The sequence below is a fragment of the Passer domesticus genome, chromosome 3 (assembly GCF_036417665.1).
Source record: "Passer domesticus isolate bPasDom1 chromosome 3, bPasDom1.hap1, whole genome shotgun sequence".
In the NCBI taxonomy this organism is placed as follows: Eukaryota; Metazoa; Chordata; class Aves; order Passeriformes; family Passeridae; genus Passer; species Passer domesticus.
Genome location: NC_087476.1, coordinates 1,230,911 through 1,255,865, shown reverse-complemented (window position 1 = coordinate 1,255,865; position 24,955 = coordinate 1,230,911). Strand labels below are relative to the sequence as shown.

Genomic DNA, 24,955 nt, shown 5'->3' with positions numbered 1-24,955 from the left:
CCAGCCGGGCGGGGAATCCTGGAATGCCGGGACACCGGGAATGGCCCCCCCGTGCCAGCGGGCGGGATTTGGGGCAGGAATTCCTCCCTCGGGAGCTCCCGGGGATGCGATTCCCGAGCTCTTGGTGCCCTCTAAAGGACGGCATTGGGAGGAGCTGCGATCCCGGGAGCGGGAAAAATCCATGGAAAAGGCGGAAAATTCCTCCCTTGGAGCCTCGGGTTTGAACTGGGAGCGGGTCCGGACCCGAGGGAGGATTTGGGATCGCCCATTCCAGGTGGGAACATCCCTGAAGCCGGAGAGGAACTCCGGGATCAGACCCTGGTCCAGGGGGGCCCCGAGATTCCGCCCTTCCCATTAAAGATCCCAAAGAATTCCCGGATCCATCCTGGGTTTTCCTTCATTTTCCTCCTCGTCCTTGTTTTCCCCCAAGTTTTTCTTCCTTTTTTAAATTTTCATTTTCAATTTTTTCCCATTTTTTGCCTTTTCCCCCCTACTTTTCCCTTCTTTTCTCCCTCTTCTCCCCCTCTCTTCCCCATTTTCCTGCTTTTCCCCCCATTTTTTCCCCCCAATTCCCTCAATTTTCCCATTTTTCCTCATTTTTTTCCTGGCGTCTCCCAGCACATCCGGGGGGCTTTGGCTGGACCCCAAATTGGGGCCGATTTTGGGGGGAATTACCCTGATTTTGGGGTTTCCTTTGGCAGTTGTCCTCATTTTTGGGGGGCTCGTCCTGGTCCTTAAAACGATCCCAAATAATCGCCGGAATTCGGGAGCCGACGAAGCCAAAAATTCGGATTTTATGGAATGGGAGTGTGGGGGAGAGGGAGGGAAAAGGAACGGGAATGGGGCTGGGAAAGGGAAAATCCGAGGAAATGTTCTCACCCCATGGATCCTCCCTGGGCGGGGATTCCCAAAAAATCCCAGATCCCATGGATTCACAGGTGGGAATGCAGAATGGGGAGGAATTCCTGAAAAATCCCATGGATTCACAGGTGGGAATGCCCAGGGATTCCCAAAAAAGCGCCAAATCCAGGGATTCACAGATGGGAATGACCAGATGTGTCACAGGATGGGGCAGAATTCCCAAAAAAGCCCCAAATCCCATGGATTCACGGGTGGGAATGCCCAGGGATTCCCAAAAAATCCCAGATCCCATGGATTCACAGTTGGGAATGCCCAGGTGTGTCCCAGGATTCCCAAAATAAATCCCAAATCTCATGGATTTACAGCTGGGAATGCTCAGTGTGTCCTGGAATGGGGAGAGATTCCCAAAAAAAGTTCAGATCCTATGGATTCACAGGTGGGAATGCTCAGGTATGTCCTGGGTTTCCCAAAAATCCCAAATCCCATGGATTCACAGGTGGGAATGTTGGATGGGGCAGAATTCCCAAAAAAATCCCAGATCCCATGGATTCGGAGGTGGGAATGCCCATCCCCCGGGATGGGGCGGGATTCCCCTTCAAGCTCATGAATATGCAATTAGCTCTGATTACCATAAATTATCATTTCCAGGAAGTTTCCAAGGAAAGCCAGAGCAGCGTTAGAATTCCCAAGGGATTTGTCTCTTTCCCAGTAAAATTTGCGAGGCACAGGAGCAGATTCCCAGATTCCCATATTCCCATATTCCCAGATTCCAAGATTCTCAGATTCCTGGATTCCCAGATTCCCGGATTCCATATTCCCATATTCACATATCCCAGATTCCCAGATTCCCAGATTCCCAGATTCCAGATTCCCATATTCCCAGATTCCCAGATTCCTGGAATCCCAGATTCTCAGATTCCCAGATTCTCAGATTCCCATATTCCCAGATTCCAGTTTCGCAGATTCCCAGATTCCAGATTCCCAGATTTCCCTCCTTCTGTCTCCGAGCCTTTCATGGATTTTCCAGCCCAATCCCAGGGAATGGGGCTGGATTTTTCCTGCCCTATTTGGGATTTGGGATTTTTGGGAATCCCACCCACCCCGGGACACACCCAGGTATTCCCACCTGTGAATCCAAGGGATTTGGGATGTTTTGGGAATCTGGGGACACACCTGGGCATTCCCAGCTGTGAATCCATGGATTTTGGACTTTTTTTTTAATGCTGCCCCATCCCGCATTCGCATCTGTGAATCCATGGGATTTGGGATTTTTTGGGAATCCCTGGGCATTCCCAGGACATACCTGGGCATTCCCACCTGTGAATCCATGGGATTTGGGATCTTTTTGGGAACTCTGCCCCATTCCACATTCCCACCTCTGAATCCATGGAATTTGGGATTTTTTGGGGAATTCTGCCCCATCCCACATTTGCATCTGTGAATCCATGGCATTTGGGATTTTTTTTTGGGAATCTCTGGGCATTCCCGCCTGTGAATCCATGGGATTTGGGCATTTTGGGGAATTCTGACCCGTCCTAGGACACATCTGGGTATTCCCGCCTGTGAATCCATGGGATTTTTTGGGAATTCCTCCCCATCCCTCATTCCCACCTCTGAATCCATGGGATTTGGGATTTTTTGGGAATCCAGGGACACACTTGGGCATTCCCACCTGTGAATCCATGGAATTTGGGATTTTTTTTTTGGGAATTCTGCCCCATCCCACATTCCCACCTATCAGTCCACGGGATTTGGGATTTTTTGGGAATCCCTGGGCATTCCCAGTTGTGAATCCATGGGATTTGGGATTTTTTTGGGAATTCTGACCCATCCTAGGACAAATCCGGGTATTGCCACCTGTGAATCCATGAGATTTTTCTGGAATTCCTCCCCATCCCGCATTCCCACTTTTGAATCCAAGGGATTTATGTTTTTAGGGAATCCTGGGACACATCTGGATATTCCCACCTGTGAAACCACGGGATTTGGGATTTTTTGGGAATCCCTGGGTATTCCCACCCGTGAAGCCATAGGATTTGGGCTTTTTTTGGGAATCCTGGGACACACCTGGGCATTCCCACCTGTGAATCCATGGGATTTGGGATTTTTTTGGGGAATTCTGTCCCATCCCACATTCCCACCTGTGAATCCATGGCATTTGGTATTTTTTGGGAATCCCTGGGTATTCCCACCCGTGAATCCATAGGATTTAGGATTTTTTTTTTTGGGAATCCCTCCCCATCCCACCCCGGGACTGAGAATTCCCGGGGGAATTCCCGTCGGGAATCCGGGCAGGCTGGAGCCGGCCGGGATTGGGATCGGCTCCCCGGGAATGAGGGGGTGGGATGAGGGAGCGGCCTCCAGCTGTGCCAGGGGAGGTTTTTGGGATATCGGGAACGATTCCTGCCTGGAAAGGGTTTGAACCTCCATTCCTGGCGGGATTTCAAATCCCTGCGCATTTGGGAGCCCCTGGATCAGGGCTGGGCTCTTCCAGCCCCAAGAATTCCAGGATTCCCGGGGGTTTCTTTCCCTCTCCCTCGGGTTCTGGGCGCTCCTCACGACGGAGCTGGGTCCGGGTCGGCTCCTCCACGACATTCCCGAGATTTTTTGGAAGGGCGGGGCCTGCGGATCCCGTGGAGCTCTGCCTCAGTTTCCCCATTCCAGATTCCTGCAGCTGGGAAGGGAAAAGCGGAGAAAGGGAGGAAAAGGGGAAAGGAGAAAAGGGGAAAGGAGAAAAAGGGAAAAGGGGGAAAAGGGGGAAAAGGGGAAAAGGAGAAAAAGGGAAAAGGGGAAAAAAGAGAAAAAGGAGAAAAAGGGGAAAAGGGAAAAGGAGAAAAAGGGAAAAGGGGGGAAGGGGGGAAAAGGGGAAAAGGGGAAAAAGGGGTAGGGAGGAAAGTGGAAAAGAGGGAAAAGGGAAAGGGGGGAAAATGGGAAAAAGAGGTAGGGGGGAAAGGGCGAAAAGCTGAAAAAGGGAGAAAAAGTGGGGGGAGACAAGGGAGGAAAAAAGGGGGAGGGAAAGGAAAGGAAAGGAAAGGAAAGGAAAGGAAAGGAAAGGAAAGGAAAGGAAAGGAAAGGAAAGGAAAGGAAAGGAAAGGAAAGGAAAGGAAAGGAAAGGAAAGGAAAGGAAAGGAAAGGAAAGGAAAGGAAAGGAAAGGAAAGGAAAGGAAAGGAAAGGAAAGGAAAGGAAAAAGGAAAGGAAAGGGGAAGTGAGGGGAGGGGGGAGGGAAGGAAGGGGCGGAGGAGGGAGGGGAAAGGGGAGAAGGAGGGAGGGAGGGAGGGAGGGAGGGAGGGAGGGAGGGAGGGAGGGAGGGAGGGAGGGAGGGAGGGAGGGGCGGTCCCGCTGCTGAATAATTCAGCGCTGGGAGCGGGGGCAGCTCCGCACCGGCACCGAGAGCGCGCCGAGCGGAGCTCCGGAGAGCGGCACCGGCACCGGGACCGCCACTGGACCGGGACCGGGACCGCACCGGGACCGCGTCAGGCTCCGGACGCCTCACCGGGCTCAGCACCGGGACCGCATCAGGCACCGGGAGCACCTCGGGCTCCAAACCAGGACCGCGTCAGGTCCCGGACGCTGCACCGGACCACACCGAGCACCTCGGTCCGCACCGGGCTCTGCACCGAGAGCGCCCCGGGACAGAATCAGGCACCGGGACCACCCCGGGACCACCTCGGGCTCCGCTCCGGGGCTGCATCGAGCACCGGGACCACCCCGGGACCACCTCGGGCTCCGCTCCGAGGACCAGACCGAGCTCCACACCGAGCAGCGGCGCCGCACAGGGGACCGCATCAGGCACCGGCACCGCGCCGAGCGCCCCGAACCGCGCCGGGCTCTGCTCCGGGACCGCCCCGGGACCGCCGCGAGGGCCTGGATCCGCAGGGGCCCGTGGCCCAGCCCGCCCCGGTGGCCCCGGCCCCGTCCCGGGCCCCGCACGGTCCCGCCATGGCTCTGGTGCTGCAGCTCCGCTCCGTCTCCGGCCTCCGCGGCAAAGGCGACCGCATCGCCAAGGCGGCGTTCCGGGGTACCGGGAGCGGGAACTGGGGCACAGGGATTTGGGGGAGACGGATTGGGAGGCAGGAATTTGGGGGGCAGGGATTGGGGTGCAGGATTTGTGGTGCGGGGTTTGAGGGACAGGAATTGGGGGAGAAGGATTTGGGAGTGGGAATTGAGGAGCAGGAATTCGGGGAGAAGGATCTGGGAAGCAAGAATTGAGGAGCAGGAATTGGGGAGCTGGATTAGGGGAGAAGGATTTGGGTAGTGGAATTTGAGGGACAGGAACTGGGGGGAAGGATTTGGGAAGTGGGAATTGAGGGGCAGGAATTTGGGGGGAAGGATTTAGGAGCGGGAATTGAGGGGCAGAAATTGGGCAGAAGGATTTGGGGTGCAGGGTTTGAGGGACGGGACTGGTGGGGCAGGATTTGGGAAGCAGGAATTGAACAGGAATTGGGGGAGAAGGATTTGGGAGCAGGAATTGAGGGGCAGGAATTTGGGGGGAAGGATCTGGGGAGTGGGAATTGAGGGGCAGGAATTGGGGGAGAAGGATTTGGAAAGTAGGAATTGAGGGACAGGAATTGGGGGGCTGGATTAGGGGAGAAGGATTTGGGGAGTGTGATTTGAGGGGCAGGGATTGGGGTGCAGGATTTAGGGTGGAGGGTTTGAGGGACGGGACTGGTGGGGCAGGATTTGGGAAGCGGGAATTGAGCAGGAATTGGGGGAGAAGGATTTGGGAGCAGGAATTGAGGGGCAGGAATTTGGGGGGAAGGATTTGGGGAGTGGGATTTGATGGACTGGATTGGTGGGGCAGGATTTGGGGAGTGGGATTTGGGGGGCAGGAATTGGGGTGCAGGATTTAGGGTGCAGGGTTTGAGGGACAGGATTGGTGGGGCAGGATTTGGGAAGTGGGAATTGAGGAGCAGGAATTGGGGGAGAGGGATTTGGAATTGAGATTTTGAGGGCAGGGTTTGGAGGTACAGGATTTTGAGGTGTGGGAATTGGGGACAGGATTTGGGGGACAGAATTTAGAGGGCGGAGTTTGGAGGTGCAGGATTTGGGGGCCAGAATATCTGGGTGTGAGATTTGGGGACAGGAATTGGGGGACCAGATTGGGGAAGAAGGATTTAGGGGAACAGGATCTGAGGGGCAGGAATTGGGGACAGGATTTTGAGGAGATGGGATTTGGGGTGCAGGAATTGGGGAGAAGGATTTGAAGGATCAGGATTTTGGGGACAAGGTTTGATGGACAGGATTGGTGGGGCGGGATTTGGGAAGTGGGAATTGAGGGGCAGGAATTGGGGGACTGAAGTGGGGAAGAAGGATTTAGGGAGTGGGATTTGAGGGGCAGGAATTGGGGGACAGGATGTTGGGGAGATGGGATTTGAGGGAAAGGATTTGGAGGATCAGGATTTGGGAGGTGGAATTTGGGGACAGGATTTTGGGGAGAGGGATTTGAGGGGCAGGAATTGGGGGATTGGATTGGGGAAGAAGGATTTGAGGACTGGAATTTGGGGGGCAGGCTTTGGGGAACAGGATTTGGGGTGCAGGAATTGGGGAGAAGGATTTGAGGGGAAAAGATTTGTAGATCAGGATTTGGGGGAATGGGATTTGGGGACAGGATTTGGGGTGGGATTTGGAGACAGGATTTTGGGGAAGGAGGATTTGAGGCACAGGATTTGGGGTCAAGATTTGGAGGAGCAGGATTGTGGGGGTGCAGGAATTGGGGTCAGGGTTTAGGGACAAGATTTGGGGGTGGAATTTGAGGGACAGGATTTGGGAATAGGGAATTGGGGTCAGGATTTGGGGGTGGAATTTGAGGGACAGGATTTTGGAATTGGGAATTGGGGTGAAGATTTGGGGGTGGAATTTGAGGGACAGGATTTGGGGTCAGGATTTGTGGGACAGGATTTGGGGAGTCCCTACATCCATCCCTGCCTCAGTTTCCCCAAACAAACGACCCCAAACCGGCACTTTTTGGGATCCACTCCCTCGGGTTTATCCAGGGAAAAAGGGGGTGAATTCCCAGGGTGAAATTCCCGCCAGGAGCAAGGATCGTGTCCCAGCTGGAATCCGGCTGTGGGATCGAGGGTTTTTAGGATCGAGGCTCCCAAGGAATTCCCAAAGGAATCCTTGCCTCATTCCGGGATCCGGGATCAGCCTGGATTTCTCTCGAGGCTTCCCATTCCCACCGGGATCCGCAGCAGCTCCAAAGATTTCCTTGGGAAGGAGGAAAAATTCCCTCGGGGCTGTGGAAATTCCGGAGCTGCCGGAGCTTTTCCCAGGTTTGGGAAAGGCTCGGGATGGGATCCCAGCTCTTCCAGAGGCCGGGAATGCAAGGAAGGAGAGTGGGATGGGGGCGGGAACAGCGATCCCAGCTCAGCCGGGGAATTCCAGGAATTCCATCGGTGAGAAAAAGGCGGGAACAACGATCCCAGCTCAGCAGGGGAATTTCAGGAATTCCATGGCCAGCCTGGATCAGCTTTCCCTGCCCTTAACGAGCTCGGGATCATTAACTAGGGATAATTAATCCTCAGCTCTCTGTCGTGCTTCCAGCACCAAGGAAATCCCTGGGAAGAAGCAAAATTCCCAGAAAATCCTCTATGGAGTCCTGGGAGTTCCCAAATTTCCAATTTTCTGGACATTCCTGCTCTGGAATCCAGCCCAAATTTCCGGTGGGACTTTGGGAATGTCGGGATCTGTCCCTGCTTTGGGTCCAGACTGGAAAACAGGGAATGGCGTCCAGTGGGAGAGGGGAGTTTGGGATTGTGGGATCTTGGGAAGGAATTCCTGGCTGGGCTGGAATTCCCGGAGAATCCCTGGATCTCTGGGAATGTCCCAGGAAAGGCTGGATTGCCCTGGGATCATGGGATTGGAATGGGATGGGATTTGAGGTCCCTTCCCACCCAACCCCTTCTGGGATGGAATTCCCAGGAAGGAATTTCCAGGACAGCTGGATCAGGGTCCTGAGGGGTTTTTCCTGGTCTTTTTCTTCCATGAATTCCCATGGAAAAGGGGATTTAGGATCACTCTGGGATGCAGCCAATGCCTGATGCTTCCAGGTGGGAATTCCTTTTCCCAGGCTCACCCTGGCCCTGGCCAGGAAAATCCAGCTGCTGAAAGGGGCTGGAAGCAGCTCGGGAAGCAATTCCAGGAGTGGTTGGATCGGGGAAGCGGATCCGGATGGATCCATCCCTTAAATGTGCCTGGAGAGGGATTTGGGCTCGTTCCCTGCTCCAAACCTGAGGAAACCTCGGATCCGCAGGGAGAAAAATTCCGCTCCAAAGGTTCTCAGTGTCTTTCCCAAATTCCTGAGAAGAATTTGGGCTCATTCCCTGCTCCAAACCTCAGGAAACCTCAGATCCGCAGGGAAAACCTTTGGCTCCAAAGGTTCTCAGCGTCTTTCCCAAATTCCTGAGAGGGATTTGGGCTCATTCCCTGCTCCAAACCTCAGGAAACCTCGGATCCGCAGGGAGAAAAATTCCCCTCCGGAGGCTCTCGGTGTCTTTCCCAAATTCCTTGTATCCAAAGGGAACGGAGCAGGAATTCCTGGGATGATCGCTGGGAACCTCCTGGATGCACAGCCAGAATGTTTTGGGATGTGGGAAAACTCTGGGGCTGGAATCCAGGCTGGAATCCTGGCTGGAATATTCCATGGGATGCGGGAACCGGCTCGGGATGAGAGGATGGGAAAAATCCGTGAGGATAAATTAGCGGGGTGATCCTTCGGGATCTTCTTGGCACGCTGTGGATTCCAGAACAGAAAAACAGGAGTTTTCCGTGATCTTGGAATCATGGATGGTTTGGGATGAAAGGGATCCTAAAGCTCATCCCAATCCACCCCCCGGAGAGCTCCTCCCTCGTTCGGTTTCTCTGGGAATGCTCTGCTGCCCCCTCGCTCCGTGAAAATTTGGGAATGCTTCCTGGGAAGTGTCCTGCCGGCTCCTGGTCCTTTCCCAGCGATTCCTTAAATCCCTGATGGAATTTTGGCTCTGGGATTATTCCTTGGGAATAACTCCTGCCCAGGGCAGTGGGGTTCCCATTCCCAGAGGGATTAAAATCCCTGGATGCGGCACCTGGGGACACGGAGTAGGGAATGCCGGACTCGTTCCGAGAGGGATTTTCCAATGGAAATAATTCAATTTTTCCATGGTTTCTTCTCTCATCCGGGTCCTGTCCTGCCCTGGGGTGGGATAGGATGGATTCCAGGCACGCTGACCTGGAATTCCAGGCCTGGAATGCATCCAGTTGGAGCTCAGTCCCAAAATCCGTCGGGAAAAACTTTTCCAGCGCCTCTGGAAAAGCTTTGGACCCCTGAGCATGGAATGAGGAGCCCTCTCCCATCTCCTGGCTGGATATTCCTCATTCCTCTGGTTTTCCTGGATCCCTGAGCCTGGCGCGGGGATTCCCTGCCCCATCCCGAGGGATCCTGGGTGGGAGAGGAAGGAGAGAAATCCGGGATAAAGCATTCCCGAGGCTGGCGTGGGAAGTGATGCTGCTCCTCCTCTCCTGGGAATCCCAGGAGAGGCAGCGTTTACAAACTGGGGAAACTGAGGCACAGATGGAATTCCGGATCCACGGGAGCAGCCAGGGAGGGCGGGTGGAGGATCCCGCTCTGGAAGTGGAAGGAAAAGATGGATTCCATGTCCAAAATCCGCTCCCAAAATCCCGGAATATCAGGGATTCCTCTCCATCCGCAGCTTTGGATTTGACTCCCACATTCCCAAGGGATCCTGTGAGGATCCAGAGATTTCAGCTTTGCCTTTAGGATTCTCCTGGTTTTCCATCAGGGATTTGGGGATGGGATCAAATCCTGAAAGCTCCAAATGGCTCTCAGATCCATCCGCACATGGAAAAAACCAGGGATGACTCCAAGATTTTCTGGGAATTCCAGCTTTTCAGCCTGGCTTTGGATCGATGGATTCCGTGGCCAAAATCCGCTCCCAAAATCCCGGAATATCAGGGATTCCTCTCCATCCGCAGCTTTGCATTTGACTCCCACATTCCCAAGGGATCCTGTGAGGATCCAGAGATTTCGGCTTTGCCTTTAGGATTCTCCTGGTTTTCCCTCAGGGATTTGGGAATGGGATCGAATCCTGGTGGCTCCAAATGGCTCTCAGATCCATCTGCACATGGAAAAAACCAGGGATGACTCCAGGATTTTCTGGGAATTCCCACTTTTCAGCCTGGCTTTGGATCGATGGATTCCGTGGCCAAAATCTGCTCCCAAAATCCTGGAATATCAGAGATTCCTCTCCATCCACATCTTTGCACTTGGCTCCCACATTCCCAAGGGATCCTGTGAGGATCCAGAGATTTCAGCTTTGCCTTTAGGATTCTCCTGGTTTTTCTTCAGGGATTTGGGAATGGGATCAAATCCCAACAGTTCCAAAGGGCTCCCGGATCTGTCACAGTTCAGCATCTTCCCCTCCTTGTTCCACACGTGGAAACAAACCAGGGATGACTCCAGGATTTTTTGGGAATTCCCACTTTTCAGCCTGGCTTTGGATCGATGGATTCCGTGGCCAAAATCCGCTCCCAAAATCCCAGAATATCAGGGATTCCTCTCCATCCCCATCTTTGCACTTGGCTCCCACATTCCCAAGGGATCCTGTGAGGATCCAGAGATTTCGGCTTTGCCTTTAGGATTCTCCTGGTTTTCCTTCAGGGATTTGGGGATGGGATCGAATCCTGAAAGCTCCAAAGGGCTCCCGAATCCATCTGCACATGGAAAAAAACAGGGATGACTCCAAGATTTTCTGGGAATTCTGGATTTTCAGCCTGGCTTTGGGAAAAGGCAGGAAAACAGGGAATTTTCACACCTGGCTCTTTTTTTTGGGAAGCTCCAGGAGGATCTGAGCTCTGCTCCAGAGTCGCTTTCCCGTAGGAATTCCCACTTCATCCCGGCTTAATTGCGTTTGTGTTCGGTGCTAATTAGGAAGCCGGGAGTTAATGGATCACAAAGAGCTGCCAGGAGAGGCTTCCTCTCGGGAATGGGGCTGGGAAATGAGGGATATCAGTCATGGATACCCCCTGGAGAACCGGTGGTGGATAATGATTCCAGTCAAGAAAATTCGGGATGCTCCTGGATTGGGAAGGGTTGGAGCAGGGAGGCGCCGCAGGATCAAGGGGTCTCTCCCAGGACGTGGAATTCCAGTGGAATTTTTCCATCTGGCAGTTCCTAGATCCCAAAATCCCAGGGTTTCCCAGGGTCTCCCAGCCCTTTATCCACTTCTTTTCCCTCTTTTTTCCTCTCCAGGGCTTTCCTTCTACACCCGAGTGCTGGAAAACTGCGAGGACGAGGCCAAGTTTGACGAGGTAGGAGAAGTTTTCCATCCTTTTTATCCCAGAAATCCCACTTGCTTTCCCAGGATTCCCTGTCCAGGTGAATACCCAGGATTCCCAGTCCTGGTGAAATCCCTGTTCCCAAATTTTTCTTGGCATCTTTGTTGTCTGCTCCAAGGTTTCTCCTGGCAGGGGCCAAACGGGATTCCTGGCTGGACACAGGTGGGAAAATCCCTATGGAATTTTCCAAGGAGGGGGGATAAATTAAAAACATAAAAATTCTCCATGTTTTCTGCACTGAATTTTGGGAAAAATTGTTCATCCAAGCTGGGAAAATCCTGCTGGAATTTTTCCTCCATTTTCCTTTGTCTCACGAGGAAAAAATTGGGATTTTTTCCCCCCTGAAATTCCGTCTTTTTCCTTCAGACACAGAATTCCCAGGGCAGCTGTGGCTGCCCCTGGATCCCTGGAATTTTCCAAGGAAAAGCCTTGGAGCAACCTGGGATAGGGAAATTTCCCTGCCCATGGAACAGGATGGGATTTAAGATCCCTTCCCACCCAAACCATCTTGTGAACACTTCCAGGGCTGGAACATCCCAAATTTTTTGGGAATTTTTCCCCCTCCATTCACCACATGTTGGAAAACTGTATTTGGGAATGGTTGGGATCGTGTTTGGATCAGGAGCTGTGTCCAGCCTGGAATTCCAGAACTTTCAGGGAAGCGAATCCCTCCTGGAGCAGCCACAGGCTCTGTGATGCCATGGAGGCATTCTTGGATCAAATCCTTCCTGCCGAGGGAATATCCAGGGAATCTCCACCCTCTTGCCAGCACAGGGAATTCCTGGGAATATTTGGAGTTCAAACCACTCAGATTATCCGTGGCAGATCCCAAATCCTGGAGCAGGAGCGGGGGGAATCCAGCTTTGCTTCCCGGAAACAGGGACAGGAAAAGGGGAAACGGTCTCAGGCTGTGCCAGGGAATTTGAGGTCAGATTTTGGGAATAATTCCTTATGGAAAGGGTGGCCAGGCCTTGGGAGGGGCTCCCAGGGAGGTTTGGGATCCCCATCCCTGGAGGTTTCCAAGGAATTCCAGGATGTGGTAATCCAGGAATCGTCCTATTCCCACATCTTGGATTCGACGATCCCAGAGGGTTTTCCCCACCTCGATAATCCCTGGATTCTGTTATCTCAGAGCTGAGAAAATCCACGTTAATTCCCTCTTTTCCTGCCCCCTCTTCCCGTGAATCAGGATCCGCCCCCAGGCAGGATTTGGATTCCAAACCCCAGCGGTTTCCATTTGTTTGGCTCCGCTCCGTTTCTTTTCCAATTATTTTTTTTCCCTTCATTCCTTAAAGAATTCTGCAAACCCTCTGCTGCTCCAGATCCTGGAATATTCCAGAGGCTGCGCACAGCTCCCTAATTAATCGGGAATGTTTGCGTTCCGTGTTGCATCCCGAAGGATTTCATCTCGGAAAGGCGTTTCCTGCAGATCCCCCACAGCCTGGGAGGGAAGGGAATCTCTGGGAATGAGGGAGCCCAAATTCCCGGCAGCTGAAGTTTCCTGGGATAATTTCAAACAGGCCCTGAGGCGGGAGCTGCTCCCGCCAATTCCAGGAAACAAAAACCATGGAATTTTGGGTGGGAAGAGATCTTAAAACTCATCCCATTCTAGGCCCAGGGACACATTTTCTGATCCCAGGTTATTCCAAACCCTGTCCAGCCTGGCCTTGGACACTTCCAGAAATCCAGGGGCAGCCACGGCTTCTCTGGGAATTCTGTGCCAGAGCCTTCCCAGTTTTCCGTTGTTTTTTTTCCAGCACTTGGAAAACCCCTTGGATCAAGCTGTGGCTCCAGCCACAGCTTTTCCAGACTTATTGTCCCCCTTTTCCTTTGGAAAAACACAATCCAAGAATTTAGTGAATCCCTGGATGTCGCTCCCCACAATTGCTGCCACTTTCTCTGCCTTTCCTTGGATTTGGGGTGGATTTCCTGGGATTTGGTGGATCCCAAACCACATCCAGCACCTTTTGGCTGGAGATCGGACAGGAACAAGGGAACCTGACTGGGAAAATTCCCATTTTTATGGGAAAATCCTCTGGGAAAAGGAGCTGAGGGCTGCTGGTGCAGAGCCCTGAAAAGTGGGAATAGGGAAATTCCTTGGGCCAGAGGGGCATTCCTGCAGAATTCCTTCCTGGAAAAGGCTGCCCAGTGGTGGAATTCCTGGAGGGATTTCAATCCAATGGATGTGGGGAGATGGACCAAGGGCGGCCCCGGCAGCGCTGGGAATTCTTGGATCCATTTGTCTCCAAGGATTTTTCCAACTCCTTGATTCCATAACCTTGGGATTGACGGGTGACTTGATCACTGGATCAAATCCCTGGAGCATTAAAACATTTGGAAAAAAACAAGGAGAAAGCAGGGGAAGGACTAAATTCCATCCCCCCATGGAGAGCTCGGGATAAATCCTGCTGCAGGATCCGGAGTGGTGCCGGATCCATTGGTGCCATTTCCCATTTCCCTTTATATTCCAGTAATTTTTCCTTTGCTTCCTTGACTCTGCAGCCCAATTAAAACCGGGAATAAATAGCTCAGGAAGTGCTGAAGAGGCACCGGTTCCTTCCTGGGAATTTGCTGGATGCGCAAAATCTCTTCCTGTCGTTTTCAATCCCGCTCTGCTGCTCCTGGGAGGGATCCTGGATCCGCTGCCTCGGGCACATTCCCGACCTGGGGTGCACCAGGAGTGGCTTGGGAAGGGGGCATTTGGGAGGTCCTGGGGCTTGGAAAACCGGAAATCCAGGGGGTTGGGCTGACAGAGGGGTTTTCCTTGGGAAGCAAAAAAAAAAAAAAAAAAAGGAAAGGGATCATATTTTATGGAATCATGGAATGGTTGGTGTGGGGAGGGAATTTAAGGATCATCCAGTTCGAACTGTGACACCTCCCACCATCCCAGGGTGCTGCAGCCTGGCCTTGGACACTGACAGGGATCCAGGGATTGTCTGGGAATTCCAGCCCAGCCAGCAATTCCTTCCCAAGATCCCACAATCCCAAGCTCCCCTTTCCCACTGGAAGCCATTCCCTGCCTCCTGCCCCTTCAGCCCTTTCCCAAATCCCAGCTCTCCTGGAGCCCCTTTGGGATCAGGAAGCGGCTCCAAGGATTCCCTGGATCCTTCCCTGATCTCAGTGAACATTCCCAGCTCTCCCAGCCTGGCTCCGTCTTCCCATCTGATCCAATGTCTGTATTCCTATTTTCCACTTGTGTATCCATGGAATAGTCGGCCCTCAGTACATCCTTTGTGACATCCCTGTAAAACAGACCTGCCATGTTTTTCCTGGGAAAAGCTGCCTTTTTCCTGGGAAAAGAGGCCTTTCTCCATCCCCTCCACTGCTGATCCCTGGAGCTCTCCTGGGTCATCCCTCTCCTCATTTTTCCAATCAATTTTTGCATGTCCATCTCTTCCTTTTCCCAAAATCTTCTTGGCTCATCCATCTCTTCCTTTCCCCAGCTGATCCTGGCTCATCCTGTCCTCCTTTTCCCAAAAAACTCCTAGGTCATACTTGTCTTTCTTTTCCTGAGCTCTCCTGGTTCCTCTCTCGCCTTTCCCCGAACAATCCTGGCTCTTCCATCTCCTTTTCCCAACTAATCCTGCCTGGCTCATCCCTCTGCTCCTTTTCCCAAAACCCTCCTGGCTCATCCCTCCCCTTTTCCCAACCAACCCTGGCTCATCCATCTCCTCCTTTTCCCAGCCAATCTTTGTTCATTCAGCTCTTCCTTTTCCACAAATCCTCTTGGCTCTTTCCTCTCCTCTTCCCAACTGATCCTGGCTCATCCCTCTCCTCGTTTTCCAAAAATCCTCTTGGCTCTTCCCTCCCCTTTTCCCAAAACGTTTCCACTCATCCCTCTCCTCCTTTTCCCATCCAATCTTTGCTCATCCATCTCTTCCTTTTCCCAAAATGATCCTGGCTTATCCATCTCCTCCTTTTCCCAAAACTCTCCCGGTTCATCCCTCTCCTCCTTTTCCCAGACTTTCCGCTGGCCGGTGGCGACCAACATCGACGGGAATGAGATCCTGGAGATCCAGGTGTTCAACTACAGCAAAGTCTTCACCAACAGGTGAGTGCCTCCTTCCCACGGCCCGCACAGATCTCATCCCGCGGGAAGAGGCGGCTCCGCTTCCGTTTCGAGGCGGGAGGGAATTCCCAGTTTCCTGGGAATTTCCGGTGCCGTGTGAGCGGCTCGGGGGGTGAGGAATCCACCCCAGGAATTCTGCGGTGCTCAGCACTGAATTTTCCCCAAGTTGTGTGAGTTATTTCCATAAATTTTCCATGTTTTGAAGGAAATTGGAAATTTTTTTTGTGGATTATCTGGGAGGAAGTTGATGCCGGAATGTGTTTTCCGGGATTTTCCAATTCCTGCGGGTGTTGCATTGATTGTGTCCAGGGAAATTTGAGCTGCCCCATCCCTGGAAGTGTCCCAGGAAAGGTTGGATGAGGCTTGGAGCCATCAGGGATAATGGGAAGTGTTTGGCTTGGAATGGGATGGGATTTAAGGTCCCTTCCCACATGGATCCAAGAGGACAGCTGGAAAAGGGAAGGATCCAGGGAATCCTTGGAGCCTTTTCCAGAGGCTCCAGGAGATCTGGAATTTGGGCAAGGGCTAAAGGGCCAGGAGGCAGGGAATGGCTTCCAGTGGGAAAGGGGAGCTTGGGATGGTGGGATCTTGGGAAGGAATTCCCGACTGGGCTGGAATTCCCAGAGAATCCCTGAATCCCTGGCAGTGTCCAAGGCCAGGCTGGAGCACCCTGGGATCATGGGAAGTGCCCCAGGGATGGGATTGAAGGTCCCTGGATTCCATCAAATCTATTCCAGGATTCTGGGATCAAGGACACTCAGGATCCATCCCCAGGGACTTTTATGGAATTTGGGGATGGAAAAGGGAGGGGAGACCCTTCCTGGAGTCCCCGAATTCCCAGTGAGGCCCCTGGATCCCAAAATTCCTACTCAAGGAGGAATCAGGATGGGGATGGATCCAATCCCAGGGCTGGGAGAGCTGGGAATGTGCAGCTGGATCAGGGAAGGATCCAGGGAATCAGGAGCTCCAGGAATTGGAGCTCCAGGAATTGGAGCTTTTTCCAGAGGCTCCAGGAGAGCTGGGATTTGGGCAAGGGCTGGAGGGGCAGGAGCCAGGGAATGGCTTCCAGTGGGAAAGGGGAGCTTGGGATTGTGGGATCTTGGGAAGGAATTCCTGGCTGGGCTGGAATTCAGGAACTGGTGCTGGAAACATTGCTCTAGGAACGCTGGGAACATATGGAATAGGAACTCCCATCAAAATGAGGCAGTGCTGGAACTCCAGCAAATCCTCCTTTTCCAGGGATAAACTGGAGAAGGAGAGCAGAGAGGAGGGAGAGAGTTGGGAACGTCCCTTCAGGAATGCTGGGAACGTGTGGAATAGGAAATCCCGCTAAACTGAGGAAGTGCCGGAACCCTGTTTTCCTTATTCGGGAATAAGTTGGATGATGTTGTGATATTTTTGGGAACATCCCTCCAGAAATGCAAGGAATAAATGGGAAAAGAAATTCCATAAAAACAGGGCAGTGCTGGAGCTTCGGCCCGTCCTCCAAATCAGTTGGAGCAGAGGAGGGAGAATTTTGGGAACATCCCTCCGGGAATGCCAGTAACAATGCAGGAAAAGAATTCCCGTGATCTGTAATTCCAGCCCATCCTCCTTGTGCAGAAATTAATGGAAGAGAGAGGAGGGAGAGGATTGGGAACATCCCTCCGGGAATGCAGGGAATGTCTGGAATAGGAATTCCCATAAAACCGAGGCAGGGCTGGAACTCCAGCCCATGCTCCAAATCCCCTGGAGGAGGAGGAAAGGAGGGGAGGGAAAGGCTTGGGAAAGCTGATCCGGGCTCTCCATGAATAATTCAGGAGCAGCTGATGAAGGCCATTGATCAAAGGCCTGGAAAAAAGCGGGATACCTGATCCAGGACCTGATCCAGACCCTCCGGAATGACCAGGGAGTCACGTCCCAGCGGCTCCCTTTGTTCCCTTGTCCCCGTGGCTGTCACCAGCAGCCAATTCCTGGGAATGTGATCCTTGTTTGGCCTCATCCAGGTGCCTCTGGATCCTGGTGGGTTCATCCCGGCTCCGGAGGGTCCCCGGGAGCGTTCCCAGGGTGCTGAGTATCCAAGGAAAAGGGATGAGGGAGAAGCCTCTTAAACCCCCAGACAGGTCACGACATCCCAAAAATCCTGTCCCCAGTTCCTGGATTGGGAATTTCCGGGCTGGGAATCTCTCCAGGACACATCCAAAGCATCCAGGAGCCACATCCTGCCCTTGGGTAATTTCCAGATGGAGATTCCCACTGGAAAAGCTCCATAGGTGGGGAGGGTGAGAAATTGTGGGGCCTCCACATCCTGAATAAAACCCAGGAGATTTCCATGGCATGGAATAATCCATCCGATCCCATCCTGGAAAATCCTGGTGTGAGGTGGGATGACCTGGGTGGGAATACTGGGATCCTGCTGGAATTCAGATGTTTTCCATGGAGAGACCTTCAGAACCCCTTCAAAATTCCTGGGATGTTCTCCCACAGTTCCGTGCCCTGGGAGAGGCTGGATGGAGGAAATCTGAGATCCCAAATTGTTTTGGGATTTGAGCAGGAAAAGCCACCACGGGACACTCCTGAGGGATGTGGGAATGAGAATCATACCCATGAAAGGGGAAGATCCAGGGAAAAAAAGCAGAGGCACACCCAGGGATGAATCCAAGAGGCAGCCGTGATCCGGGGCTGCAGAGCATCATCCCTGTGGTCCCATTCCCAAACTTTTGGGACAGCCTGGCCCAGCCTTTCCAAGCAGGTTTTCCTTGTGCAGAAAACAGGGACAACACCGGGCAGAGATCCCAATCCTTAAGGAATGTGCACAAAACCCAGGAGCTTTTGCTCCAGGGGGTTCTGCCTCCTCCTTGTCCCTATTTTCCTCCGGAGCAGCAACAGGATCTGGCCAAAGGCCCAAAGACACATTCCAAACCTGGAGCAGAGATAATTTTCCTATGGAAAACCAATCCCACAGAAAAGAGGTGGCAGCTGCTCCGTTACTTGACAGGGACAAAAATATCCAGATTTAGAAGGGTTAAATCCATCCCTGGAGTCTCGGGGATGGAAATGGGGCTTTGTCCCAGTCTTTGTTCTTCTCCAGCCATGGAGATCTTGGCACAGCTCGAGTTCTTTGTGTCTCCAGAGGGATCCTTGTTCTCATTCGGAAAAATCATCTGCAGAAAATTATCTGGAAAAATAATACACAGAAAATTATCTGGAAAATCACCTGCAGAAAATTACCCGGAAAATAATCTGTGGAAAATTATCTGGAAAAATAATCCATAGAAAAATACCTGGAGAATCATCAGTGGAAAATTATCTGGAAAAATCATCTGCAGAAAATTTTCAAGAAAATCATCCATGGAAAATTATCCAGAAAATCATCCATGGAAAATTATCTGGAAAATCATCCACGTAAAATTATTTGGAAAAGTCATCTGTGGAAAATTTTCCAGAAAATTATCCATAGAAAATTATCCAGAAAATAATCTGTGGAAAATTATCCAGTGCAGGATCAGGAGAAGGGAAAAAATTAACTCCGGAGCTGGAGGGTTCCCTGTTGTCCCACTTCCCTCCCCACACAGAGTGGTTGCACGGGATTTTGGGATGGAATTCCTGGCTGTGAGGGGCTGGGATGGAATTCCCAGGCATGCTGTAGCTGCCCCATCCCTGGAAGTGCCCAAAAAAATGTTGGATGGGGCTTGGAGCCATCCAAGGATTGTAGAAGGTCAGGGTTGGAGTCGGATCAGCTTTCATGTCCTTCCCACCCAAAGCATTCCGGGATTCCAGGGTGGAATTCTCGGTCCCCAATCCCTGCCTGCAGCCCCTTGGGTGTGACCCTTTCAGCTCCAGCTGCTTTGGATTTTGTGGAATTTTTAATTTCCAGATCCAAACACAGAGCGAGAGCCTGAGCACACCCAAACTGCCACTCCAGAAATCTCATCCCAAACTAAAATTCCTGTCAGGATATTTCCATACCCAGGGCTGACTTCACTCATTATCCACTTGCTTTCCAAAGAAAAAAAAAAATCTATTTATTGGGAATTTTTGCAAAAGTTTCCCAAAGAAAAAGGGGGAAGAAACTTGGCTGGAGCAACTTTTAGTACCTGGAGGCTGCTGAGCTGGAGTGTCCCACATTTCTCCAGGTATTCCAGGGGAAAATGAACCTGGAGTAATTACTGGCTCCTGCAAGTGGCGGGAAGGGGATAATTAGGAGGGAAGTGATTTTGGAAGCTCTAATTCCACGGCGTGAGACAATTCCAGATGAAGCTGCAATTTGGCTGGAGAGGGAAAAAGGCTCCAGAGAAAGCTCCAGGCAGAAGCTGCAAGAGGAAGGAGCTGGAATTAATCAGGATTGCCCAAGCAGGGATTTGGAAATCTGTGGAAAAGCTGCAGGTTCCAAATTGGAACGGGCACCTTCCACTGTCCCAGGGTGCTCCAAGCCCCATCCAACCTGGCCCTGGGAAATTCCATGAGGGTTCAGCAGGATAATTCCCTGGAAAAGGGGCCAAAAGGTGTGGAATCGCTCTGCTTTCCTTATCCCACCTTTCCAGGGGTTTCTGGAAGTGAGGAACAAACTGGGGTGGAGGTCCCAGGATTTGGCTGTTGTCAGTTCCAGGGGATGGATGGATGGATGGATGGATGGATGGATGGATGGATGGATGGATGGATGGATGGATGATGGATGGATGGATGGATGGATGGATGGATGGATGGATGGATGGATGGATGGATGGAGGGATGGATGGATGGATGGATGGATGGATGGATGGATGGATGGATGGATGGATGGATGGATGGATCCGTGGATGGATGGATGGATGGATCCATGGATGGATGGATATGCCATTCCCAAAAAAGATCCTCTCCCTGGTTTCAGGAGCAGACCTTGCCCATGGATCAAACAGTATCCAAAGGCTGAGGGAGCAGAGGAAGGAAAACGGGATTTCCTGGGCTGGAGGATGCTCCTGGCACAGGCACCTGGAATTTTGGCCCTTGGAAAACTTCAGTGCTGGCAAAGTCTGACCGGATTTGTGGGATTCACCATCCCCCTGTGCCCCTGGAATTTCCTCAGAGATAGAGGAGGCATCCCTGGAAATTTGGATGCATCATGAGGACAAAGCCTGGTGGGTCCCGGGGTTTGGAGCATCCCAAACTCCCTGATCCCAGGATTTGAGTGAGCTCCAGGTACAGAACCGGCCTGGCTGGGGTTGGAAACGAGCTGCTCCTCAGGGCTGATAAAATTACAGATGACCCAGAAAATTTCCCTTTTTTCCATCAGCAGAAACGGCGGGGAAGGGAGGGAGCAGGGCCCTGATGAATTATGGAACACTCGGAATTGAACGGCGGCACAGACAAGTCCTGAATTTTTAATTCCGTCTTGCTCGGATCCTGCCGGGGGGAGCGGCCTGGGAAGGATCCGAGGAAGGACAGGAGCTTCTCTGGGGAACCTGTGCCAGGGCTCGCCACCTCCACAGCCAGGAATTCCTTCCCAAGATCCCATCTGTCCCTGCCCTCTTCTGCAGAGCTTGGAATGGCTCTGGTTTTGTCATGGATTCATGGAATGCTTTGGGTGGGAAGGGACCTTAAGGATCGTCCCATTCCAAGCTTGACACCTTCCACTATCCCAGGTTGCTCCAAGCCCCATCCAACTTGGCCTTGCACACTGCCAAGGATCCAGGGATTCTCTGGGAATTTCAGCCAGGAATTCCTTCCCAAGATCCCACAATCCCAAGCTCCTCTTTCCCACTGGAAGTTCCTGGCCCTCCAGGTCTTGTCCCCAGTCCCTCTCCAGCTCTCCTGGAGCTCCTTCAGACCCTGGAAGGGGCTCCAAGGATCTCCCTGTGTCCTTCTCCTCTCCAGTTGGACATTCCCAGCTGTCCCAGTCCCTGGAGCAGCTCCAGGGCATCCTCTGGACTCATTCCAAAGCTCCAGATCCTGATGTTGGATCCTGGAGCTGGAGCAGCTCTGCAGCGGGGATATTCCAGGAGGAATTTCCTGTTCCTTCCTCAGCCCTCTCCGGGCATTGAGCACCTGGGAGCCCAAAGCCCCTGGATCCATCTGGATCCGAGAGGAGCAGGGAAGCCACCACCACGCCTGTGAATGTTCTGGATTCCAAACAGGTTAAAAAATAGGGAGAGCTGCAAGAATCCAGGACCCTGAATGCTCCACCCCTGAAGAAAAGCTGGAATTGGCCTGGATGATCCTTGAGGGACCATTCCAACTCAGGATATTCCATGGAACAAAACCCAAGGAATACTTTCCAAAACAAAAGTGCTGCTGCTCTGGCAGACGGGGGATAATGTTGTTTTCCAAACCCTGAAATCCAAGTGGATAAAGCAGTTTTTCCTCAGCTTGGAGAAGAGGAAGGACGTTTCCATGGGATGCATTATTTCTTCTGGGTTGCGAATTATGGAGCAAAGGAAAGGTTTTTCTGTTCCGTATCCTGCAGGGAACCTTGGAGACAGAGCTCTGCCGGGATTGATCCGTGCTTGGAATGTGGAAAATGAGGGATGGAGGTGGAAATCCTGCAGGGACCTGGGGGGGCTGGAGCGTGTCCAGGGAAGGGAACAGAGCTGGGAAGGGAATGGAGCCCCAGGAGAGGCTGAGGGAGCTGGGAAGGGAATGGAGCCCCAGCAGAGGCTGAGGGAGCTGGGAAGGGAATGGAGCCCCAGGAGGGGCTGAGGGAGCTGGGAAGGGAATGGAGCCCCAGGAGGGGCTGAGGGAGCTGGAAGGGAATGGAGTCCCAGGAGGGGCTGAGGGAGCTGGGAAGGGAATGGAGCCCCAGCAGAGGCTGAGGGAGCTGGGAAGGGGCTCAGCCTGGAGAAAAGGAGGCTCAGTGGGGACCTTTCCCCTCTCTACAATTCCCTGGAAGGAGCCAGAAGGGATCAGGCTCTGCTGCCAGGGAACAGGGACAGGATGAGAGGGAATGGCCGCGGGGAGGTTCAGGTTGGATTTTAGGAACAATTCCTTCACATCACTGGAGCTTGGAGCCTTATGGGATGGTGGAAAGAATCAGGATGAGCTCCAAGGTGCATTCCCACCCAAAACATTCCATGATTCCATGACATGGTGCAGCTGGATGAGGAGCAGTCCCTGCTCCTTATCTGAGTCACCAGCATGGAAAATTAAGGATATAACAAAGTTAAAGGTGTCCACTGTGGACATTCCATATGGAAAAGGCACTTTGGGATCCCTCAGCGGCATCCCAGGAATTCGAGAGTGATGGTTCCCAAATCTTCTTTTTTCCTTATCGCAACAGCATTCCCTTGGAATGGCTCCTCTCCTGGCTTCTCCTTTTCCCATCACCTCCACTGAACCTCAATCTGGGAATCTCACCTCTCCCTCTTCCTAAAGAAAATGGGAAACAAATCCCTTTTCCTGTGAAAACCCGTGCTGGTGGGTGAGAGCTCCCGGGATTTCCTGTCCTTTGCTCCGCAGGCTCATCGGGACGTTCCGGATGGTCCTGCAGAAGGTGGTGGCGGAAGGGCAGCTGGAGGTGACAGACACGCTCATCGATGACAACAATTCCGCCATCCAGGTGGGTCACCGAGGCCAACATTCCCATCATTCCCGGATCCATGTGTCCGTGTCTCTGCTGAACCTGTGGGAACAGGGATGTCGGTGTTCCTTGCCTTGATCCCGTTATTCCTGCTCTGAAAGGACGAGGCAGCAGGGAATGTCTGGAGGGTGCACAGAGAAAACCAAATTGGAAAAAGAAGTTTGGGACTGGGAAAAAACAGGGATGGACCCGAGCATGGACAGGGAGAAGCAGAGCCCAGGATGGAATCACTGAATTCCAGACTGGTTTGGGTGGGAAGGAACCTTATATCCCACCCCATTCTAATCACAACACCTCCCACCATCCCAGGGTGATCCAGCCTTTCCTGGGACACTGCCAGGGATCCAGGGATTCTCTGGGAATTCCAGCCCAGCTAAGAATTCCTTCCCAAGCTCCCCTTTCCCACTGGAAGCCATTCCCTGCCTCCTGGCCCTCCAGACTTGGCCCAAATCCCAGCTCTCCTGGAGCCTCTGGAAAAGGCTCCAAGGATTCCCTGGATCCTTCCCTAATCCAGCTGCACATTCCCAGCTCTCCCAGCCTGACATTGGATGCATCCCCATCCTGAATCCTCTCTGAGAAGGAATTTCAGGAACAAGGGGGTACACTTGGAATCTCTGGACTCCAGGAAGGGTCTCCCTTCCTCCTTCCTCCCTTTTACATCCCAAACTCACACAAAAAATCCCACTGGATGCATTCTGAGTGTCCTTTATTATGGAATCATGGAATGGTTGGGATTGAAAGGGACCTTAAAGCTCATCCAGTTCCACCCCTTTCCAGGGGGCAGGGACAGGTGGGATATTGGGAAGGAATTCCTGGCTGGGAGGGTGGGAAGGAGCTGGGCTGGAATTCCCAGAGGAGCTGTGACCACCCCTGGATCGCTGGGAATGTCCAAGGCCAGGTTGGATGGGGCTTGGAGCAGCCTGGGACAGTGGGAAGTGTCTGGAATGAGATGGGATTTAAGGTCCCTTCCCACCCAAACCAGCCTGGGATTCCAGGATTCCATCCCAAGCCCTGGCCAGGCTAGGAGGCCAACAGGAATTCCTTTGCCACCAGGAATTTTGGAGGATTCAACTTCCATCCACTGATTTCCCTCTCTGCCCTTTGTGCCACCGAATGATCCTAAAAATCCGGGATTTTTCTCCCTTGGAGAGCGATTTTCATCAGGCAAATTCCCAACAAACCAGCGAGCAGCTGGAATTATTTTTCCCAAGCGCATCTGCACTCCTTGCGTTTCCCCTCCCTCCTCAGGACTGCATTCCTGGTTTTTATTGGTTCCACTCCCTCTATCCCCCCACAGGAGCAGCCACTTAATGAAATCCTGCTCGCCTCCCTGCGAATTCCAAGAATTCCTGCCCCTGTCCTTGGTGCTGGATGAGGCAGCGCCTTCCCGGGAAAAAGGCGGGGGGCGGCTGGTTTTTAATGGAACCCCCGGGGTTGGATATCAGGATCAGAAATAGCTGCGTTTCCAAGCCAGTTCCAAAACTCCGTTTCCATGGGAAACGGCTCCCGGGAGATGGGAGAGCAGCGAGGGAAGCGGCGGCTGCTCCGAACAGGGGGAGATTTTCTTTTGGGATGGGGGCTCGGGATCAGGGGTGCGCTCCCAGACTGGTGGATCTCATCCTGCTCTTCCCAGAGGGGTGTGGAAATGTCCACAAGGACATTCAGGATCCATCCCAGGGGATTTTTATGGAATTTGGGGATGGAAAAAGGAAGGGAGACTCTTCCTGGAGTCCTGAATTCCCAGTGGAGCCTCTGGATCCTGAAATTCCTTCTTAAGGAGGAACCGGGATGGGAATGGATCCAATGCCAGGCTGGGAGAGCTGGGGATGTGCAGCTGGATCAGGGAAGGATCCAGGGAATCCTTGGAGCCTTTTCCAGAGGCTCCAGGAGAGCTGGGATTTGGGCCAAGTCTGGAGGGCCAGGAGGCAGGGAATGGCTTCCAGTGGGAAAGGGGAGTTTGGGATTGTGGGATCTTGGGAAGGAATTCCTGACTGGGCTGGAATTCCCAGAGAATCCCTGGATCCCTGGCAATGTCCAAGGCCAGGCTGGATCACCCTGGGGTGTCGGGAGGTGTTGTGATTAGAATGGGGTGGGATTTAACGTCCTTTTCCACCCATCCCAAGGAAGTTTCTGGGAGCAGCCTCATTGTTCCATAATGGAA

At 52.7% G+C, this 24,955-nt stretch overlaps 1 protein-coding gene across 3 annotated transcripts in view; it reads left to right on the top strand.

The window, feature by feature from the left end:
* The first annotated feature begins 4,291 nt into the window (after positions 1–4,291).
* The window catches only part of OTOF (otoferlin), a 110,352-nt gene continuing 89,688 nt past the window's right edge, over positions 4,292–24,955 (top strand). For all 3 annotated transcript variants that reach the window (XM_064411464.1, XM_064411463.1, XM_064411466.1), the window contains exons 1-4: positions 4,292–4,880; positions 11,109–11,167; positions 15,157–15,245; positions 22,674–22,773. In XM_064411464.1, the coding sequence (XP_064267534.1) occupies positions 4,802–4,880; positions 11,109–11,167; positions 15,157–15,245; positions 22,674–22,773 (327 nt within the window). In that variant the 5' untranslated portion in view covers positions 4,292–4,801. The remainder of the gene's footprint in view (positions 4,881–11,108; positions 11,168–15,156; positions 15,246–22,673; positions 22,774–24,955) is intronic.